This window comes from Macadamia integrifolia, unplaced genomic scaffold (assembly GCF_013358625.1).
Source record: "Macadamia integrifolia cultivar HAES 741 unplaced genomic scaffold, SCU_Mint_v3 scaffold3113, whole genome shotgun sequence".
Lineage (NCBI taxonomy): Eukaryota > Viridiplantae > Streptophyta > Magnoliopsida > Proteales > Proteaceae > Macadamia > Macadamia integrifolia.
Window position 1 is genome coordinate 22,339 of NW_024869214.1, and position 8,078 is coordinate 30,416.

General features: G+C 35.6%; 1 protein-coding gene across 1 annotated transcript; it reads left to right on the forward strand.

The window, feature by feature from the left end:
- Positions 1-244: 244 nt before the first annotated feature.
- LOC122067774 (protein CUP-SHAPED COTYLEDON 3-like) lies at positions 245-870 on the forward strand. Its single transcript, XM_042631606.1, has 2 exons — positions 245-367; positions 457-870. Exons 1-2 carry the CDS (start codon positions 245-247, stop codon positions 868-870), a joined length of 537 nt encoding a protein of 178 aa, XP_042487540.1.
- The last annotated feature ends 7,208 nt before the right edge of the window (positions 871-8,078 follow it).

Genomic DNA, 8,078 nt, shown 5'->3' on the forward strand with positions numbered 1-8,078 from the left:
TTTTTTTTTTTTTTTTTTTTTTAAATCTTTCTTCCAAGTCTATCTATATGTTTGCTTAATTAAATTCATGATTATATATGATTGACTGTTGATGTTCATGTTTTTGTGGTGGTGGTGGTGTGTAGATCATGGCGGATATGATGATGCTGATGAAAAGAATGAATATTACTTTTTCACATAGAGGAAGAGGAAGAATGAAGCAGGAAAGTCTGATAGGGCAAGTCGAAGTGTGAAAAATGAATCAATGTGGAAGGCTACTAGTGGAGAACATAAGACGACTCTTGTCTATTTTGAGAACAAAACAAAGGAGTCTAAAACCAACTGGATAATGCACGAGTATCGTGCAACAACCCAAGAAACCAAGCAGGTATTTTATTTGTTTTCATTTTAGCATTCATCATCAACAACTAATTAATTACTTAATTAATTAATTGATTATGTTATTCTTAATTTCAGCCATATGAGTGGGTGATTTGTAGAATCTTTGAGAGGACTCAGGGGGCGAAGAAGAAGAAGAATAAAGTTGCTGCTAAAGAAGATCAAGTTCTTGCGATTGATCAACAAGATCAATATGGAATACCACTGCAACAAGAGAACAACGAGCTGATGATGTCAACTTTTAGTGATTGTGCCTATAATCAAGAAGAAGGTGATCATGGTGAAGATTCATGGTCACACTATGCCAACCTCTTGCCCTCCCATATTGAAGAAGATTTTTCTGAAGTAGTTAATCATTATGATTTCAGCACTACTTCTATGGAGGAAGAAGATCAAAATCATGGGAAAGAGACCCAAGGGATGATCCAAGACTTTAACCGGGCTTATAGTGTTTATATGGATCGTGGCCTTGATGGGTTCTTGGAACATTAATTTCTTAACTAGAAAAAAAAAATGGAATTTGGTTTCGTACTGATGGCAATGCCGAAGGTGGGTTTTCAGATTTCTTTTATGTTAGGTTTTCTTTTGGTTGGAGGCATAACTAGGGAACTGTCCTAACCTCCACGTTGAGTCTTGTGGTGTCCCGTACTTTTTTTCTTCATAGTGAAACCAGGCTGAGCATCCACCTTGCTCCAGAGTTTTTCCCTACCTAGGGTTTTCTCCGTCATCAAAAGCTGTGTTTAAGTTTCCTCTTCTTCTTTTTTTTTTGGGAAGCTGTGTGTTTAAGTTTCAATGCCTTCTTATCCACTCTTATTCTTATTTCATATTGACAAGTATGCTCTATGGTTGCCTATCAAAGGATCCATAATACAATACAAGCCAACTTGAATTTGCCACTTGTGATCTTACAGCGAGATCAGCGGGATACCACACATCAGGAAGGATAAGCAACACATACCTATGAAGGGACTTGGCTCTAATACCAAGTATATATATTAGTCCTTGAACAAGGACTTGTGAAGCACAACCCTAGACTTCCTTGCCACTTTGGAGGGAAAAAGTTGGCTATTAAAGTCTGACTGGTATGTATAAAATCTAATAAGAAGTAGCGTATGGCTTTTAACTTTTTATTCATCTATATTCATCTATTTCTATGAAAAATATTCCATTTCCTTATATCGAGATATGTTTCTAACCTTAATCCAAACCTTCATATGAAGCTAGTGAGAATGTGAGCTAAGTTAACATCGGGTGTCAATTATAGGCATGTACCAACAATCTGACCAAAAAACACACAGAAATGGCCCAATCCGCTTATTAAACATGTCAGGCTCAAGTCTATCCTAATTAATATTCGGCCATTTTCAGTGCAAGGGTGATACCTGACAGGTACTTGATCGACACTGACTGATTAATAGTCTGACTCAACTCGACATGCTCATAAGCCTACTTAGAGCTCATCAGATCCCATTTATGAAGACCAACATGTTTACTGCATTTTTAAATATAAATGTCTCATTAGATTTTTTTTTAAAAGCCCTTCCATGGTCTGTTTAGTTTAATTAGAGTCTGGTACATGATCGGCTGTTTATAAATAATACCATGACTAAAATATGAAGATCGATTACTTAAACGAACCAATTACAGTGCAGTGCACGTTTTTAAAGTGGAGAAAACTAATTAGGCCCAACCAAAACCATCCTAGTCCGACCCATTGACACCCCTAATGAACAAGAGCTAAATTTGTAAATAAAGGTATTCTCGATACATTCTGTTAGAAGAAAGATTGTTTTTTGTATTTGTTGTGGCTCGTTCTAAAGTTCTTTGGATTTCATGAATTAAGAATTTGGACTTCATAGGTATGGCATCAAGAGATGGGAACTCCCGTTAAAATTGGCAAGAAAGCACACGGTTTAGACATGCCATGTGTAATAACCAAGACACATCAATAATCCTAAAAAAAAAAAAAAAACCCACGTCTCCGTGCCATGCAAAAGAACATTAACCTATAAACTTTAGGAACTGATACGTCGTTACATGCACGATTTGAATAATAATGAGGATCGGGATTGATAGAATTATTAAACCTCAAGGAAGGGGAACTGTTTTTTCACAAAGGACAGGGGAGGGGAGTGTAATTTTCCCTTATTTTCTCTGTAGTCATTTTCTTCTTCGTTTTTGTCACCCCCACTAGACATAACCACCTAGTGTACCACATAGAAGGGTGATTTTAAAAATCATACAGTCGTATAGGAAGAACATAGTCTATAATATTAACTGTATGTTAATTTTTCGTAAGAAAACTTGATCACTTACTTATGCATTGGCATATTGTCTTGGTATCTATAGGCCTTCATTTATTAATTTATTTTTTTTCCCCAAAATGTAATAAATCTTCAAGTTTTATAGTGCCACATGATCAACCTTGATCCAGTTGACAAGTAACCAGGTACTAAAGGATCTATTTGTAATCAAATTAGGGCCTTAAATATGGAATCGGCCAACTTCATTATATCTTGAGAGAAAAAAAAAAAAAAAAGATAAATAGCCAATTGGAGGAAAAATAACTAAAGACAAGTTTCATTCACTCAATCACTAATTTGCCAATTTGCCACATTGAAGGATTATTTGGTAAATCCAACCATTGAATAGGAAAAGCATGGTCTAGATAGGAAAGTTGCCAATTTTCCTTGTATCATCGTCTATTCATTTGCATTTCAAAGTGTTATATATGAATGTTTAAAGCTTTAATTTATTCTGTCACATAGAGAAATCTGATTTAGTTTAAATTTGACAGATAATCAGGTTATTATGAAATCTACTTCGGCACAAAATTTGGACCTTAACTGTTTGCCACTTGGTGGATAATAGGTCTAACTACCTGGCATCCTATGGTCGAATAGACTGATATATGTTGGCTCCCTTGTATGGTGATATCTAAAAGATTTCAATTCATGCCGTTTGGCATTACTTGCAACAAAATCTTCACTAGCTTGGCTAATTACATCACGTCTTGGACCTAGGTATCCAACTTAATTAACTCCTTTCGCCCTCATCTTTCCTCACAAGGTCATTTTGTCCCCCATCCCCCCACTGTATCTAGTATTAGGGGCCATGTTGCCTTTTAGGTTTCTTTTTCTCAAAACTATATCTTTTTTTTTCAAGAAATTGAACTATCCTATCATTAAATTGGACTAGATCCTAGATTTGGGACCGTTTAGTAGTATACAAGACAGTTCTGAGAGATCTTGGTTACCCAAAACTGTCTTGTTTGACACTTATATACGCTAAGACCTCTGCCTCTTCAGATATAATCCTTTGCCAATTGAGCTGCTCGTCCGGGTTATACAATATACACATACAGCTTCTTTCTCAAGTCCAGGTTAAGGTAGCCCTGGATTATCTATTGGATCCACATAAACTTTGTATTTTGTAAAATTTCAGTTAGGTCTGAGCCATCATTAAAAGGGTGTTAATCAATTTGATTTCGGTTCAAAGTAGGAAAAGTATAAACCAAAATCAAACCGTTTATTAAAGAGTTCCAATAGCCCAATTAAAAATCAATTAATAAACGATTTCAATTAAATGTTTTTAAACAATTCTGATTAAATGGGTTTTACTAGTTTCGGTTTTGTTTGCCAATTTAAGTTAATAGTTTTGGGCCTAATTAGGAACAAACCTATTTTAATGAAGAAATCTGATTATGTTGAGCTTGAATCACATCATTTTAGGCCTAAATTGTGACTTGAGAAATAATAATACAATTTAAAATATAAGCGAATTACAAAACACTAATGTTGTCGCGAATTTCTACTCAGTGCAGCCTGCACACAAAGAGAGCAAAGGTAATTGCTGAATAAATTATTGGAGTGGACTCTCAAATGTTTAAGTCAGAAATCTGAACAAGTAATTTTAAGCATGTGTTGCTCATTGAGAGGTGGGTTGAACTAATGCTCATCAGCTGGAATCGCTCCCTATATAAATGTACAAACTATGGTGTTGAGCCAATCTAATCCCGATTCCTGAACCGAGGACAAACTGGAAAATTGGGCTATTTTAAGATCCCCGACTTTAAATCAGTTAGGCCCAAGTTAGGGCTGGGCTATTTCAGGCTAAATATGGATCGGACTATGTCAGCTTCGATGGGTTGGGGCTGGGCTAGGTTAAATTAAAGAGAAGTTTGGCAGGAATATAGAATTATATAACCATAATTCTCATGAGAAGCACACCAGTTCATGTAAAACCCACTGAAATAACACTTTTGTTGTGAGAAGCTACAATATAATTATTACATCTTAGTATGACAAACTGGAACAATGTTCATCCTATTATCTCTAGCGCTATCATATCTTACCAGAAAAAAAATAGCTAGAGCCACACCATATAAGACAGTGAGATATTAGAGTAAACTAATCAAATTCTAATATACACAAAGGTCAGGGATAGCATACAGATCACTGCTATGAAAAGTTCTTGGAACACCATATGCCCTTCAATGTCATGGAAACTCTTCTTTTAACTCCTCAAATTTCATCTCATAAATCAGCCTTCAATTGAAAATAAGACTTCCTAAACACAAATGGTTCTGTCAATTGTGAAAAATCAAGAGAAGACTAATTTTTCGGCCATATCATCATCAACCATTCCACACTTACAGCTGCAACCCAGCAAGCATAGGATGTTATCTTCGAAAGAAAAGAGCCAAGCAGGCGAGGAATTCAAAGGAATCAAATAAGTAATTATATGTATATCTACTCCCTCCTACAGGACTTGTTATGAGTCTTATGACGACTGAAATAGCACCCTGCAAATCAGCTAAGATAGAACTCCTGAACAATTTACTGATTTGGGAATGTCCCAAAGTGTTCTGTTGGAATATTCATTGGAAACATAAAAAAAATACGAATACAAATCTCTTTTGTCAAGTCCAGATTGGTTTGACCTGAATCTATTGCTTTATTCATTTGAACCATGCCATAACTATAGTGTATCTTCTTGAAGCAAATACATTTGAAATATGGCTAAGGAGAAAAGATTTTAAAAAAAATTTGTAACCACAGAATCCATCAGCCTCAAGATTCTTAAAAAAGATATGATATTCAACACGAAGATATTTTACACAAACTTTATTTTGATAGCATACAATTATGAATCTATAACTTCACTTTACTGAATATTTTTTGCCTTTGTTTTTTGATCTGTTGCAACCATGATATGATGTCATTTGTGGTGAAAAGGTAAAAACTTGGTCGCTATAGTATTATGTATCAAACTGTCTATACCATTATGGATCAAAACTGTCGGGGTTGGACAATTAAGCTTTGCAGATGATATCCTAGCTACAAGCTTTCTATCTAACAAGCAGAAGATAAAAAGAAGGAAACTTCCCTTATTTTAATCAAAGGGTATAAGGGTCTATTCACAATTCTTAAGGGTACCAGCACTGGTATGTATCTTACGCTTCGTACATTATTCCAATAGTGGAGAGAGAGAGAGGATGCAAAGAAGAGGCACTTAGTAATGGACACTCAATTCTAACAAATAGGGCAGATGTGTTGCGTGTTCTTAGGAACCTAAAGTTGCTTAAAATTAAATGCATTTATGTTTATCCCAGATTCTCACCCAGATCTTTCTGGCCTCACCATTAATTTTGAAAAAAGCAGCATAGCATTCAGCTCAAACGTTGATGCTCCTACCTAAAAACATTTGTGTAATGTCATTGGGATCAAGGAAATGGATAATAACTCAATCTACCTGGGAATCAATATTTTCCATCAAAGGGCTAAAACTCTCTCTTTTTCTAAACTATTAGAAAGAGTTAAGGATAAGTTCAGTCTATGGAAATCAAATATGTTGTCTTTTACTGGAAGAGCTGTGTTGTTACAGTCTACTCTGGCATCAATGCCATCATACATTATGAATTGCTTTGCACCCCCCAAGACCATATGCAAGAAGCTTGACTCTATTTATCTACATTTTTGAAATGAAGATCAAATAAAAAAGAATAAATGCCACCTCATTGGATGGAAATCCATCTGCCAACCCAAAGTTAAGAGAGGACTAAGAATGAGGTCTTGCTAACATTTGGATATACCCACAAATCGGAATCTGGGTCATAAAATTGTATTTAGGTTAGCTTCAGGCCCACCCAATATAATATAACTTGATCAACTGTAGTGGAAAGTAAGATTTCCACCATCATGGGGCAGGGAAACCATTTTGTACCCATGTCTATGGCTGGGGTCGCATTATCTTTAAAGGGGTTTTTTTCGGTAAAGTAAACAATATTGTTTCTTAGTCCACTGGTTTGTCTGTTGTTTTGTATGATTCACATATCAGAGACTTAAAAAATTAAATCCAACCTCTCCAAGTGTTAAACTGTTGGAGTCAAGTACGGAGTACGGACTACGAATCGTGCCCTGGTGTAACAACTAACCACCTACCTCAACTACAGTTGAGGTGTCAAAAAACCTGATCAACTTGAACCCACCCTAACCCGTCTTGAGCCGAAACAGGACTTGGATTATGATTTCAAACTATAGGGTGGGGTAGGGTTGACAATCCGGCTCAAGCCAAGTTAAGTTAGACCTGAATTAATGTCACCACAACTGCCATGTGCGCTACCGCGACTAACCAATACAAGAAACTTAGAGATCACGAGATGACATGGACCCCCACACCCCACCCTTTGTGTCATTACTTCTCGAAACTTTTTTTCTCAACGGTCGGATGACCTGATATACGTTCGTCAGTTACAATCGGACGAACCGACGAAAGTTCACGTACATTATATATATATTGTTCTAGTGTTCTCGTCATTGTCTCATATTTTCACATATTTTACAAAAATCAAAATTTTCAGAGTGACGTGAGTATATAACGTGGTTGGTCCCTGCTTTAGTTTAGTGCATTGGCAAGTTTGTTACTTCCCGCAATCTTGATTTCGATTTCTCTTTGTTCAAGGACTGGTCTGGCTTCCACCGCTGAGGATTTTCAGGTGAGTTTGATTGAGGTTTTAGTTTATGGATTCGTTTCTTTTAGCCTCATTTCTTGGAGGAATTCTTGAGTGTTTTGAATAATTTTCTGTGGTATTTGGAATATATATACTGTTATCGTCTTTTAAATCATTGTAATCTAATATATTGTTCTCGTCTTTCTCTCATATTTTCACATATTTTACAAAACAAAAAAATTTTCAGAGTCAAGAGCTTATGGTATGGCGAACAGCTTCGAAATGGAAATCACTGTTGGATGGTTTTTTCGACCCAGTGATGAAGAATTAATTGTGGAGTATTTGAAGAGGAAGATTGCAACACCGGATTCATTCAGAGTTCATTATATAAAAGATGTCGATCTTTATAGCTTCCATCCAAGACAACTTACTGCAGGTACGTACGTAGGAACTTTCTTCTAATTTATTTTTTTCCTGGTGTTTTGATCTTTTTTCATCTTTCTTTCTAATAATAATTTGGTGTTTCGATCTTTTTTCATCATTCTTTTTGATAATTTGGTGTTTCGATCTTTCTTTTTTTCCTTTCTTGATCTGGTCTAATAAGCTTGCTTGATCATCGACTGTTGATGTTCTTTTTTTTTTTTTTTTTTTTTTTAATCTTTCTTCCAAGTCTAACTATATGTTTGGTTAATTAAAATTCATGATTATATATGATCGACTGTTGATGTTCATGTTGTCGTGGTGGTGG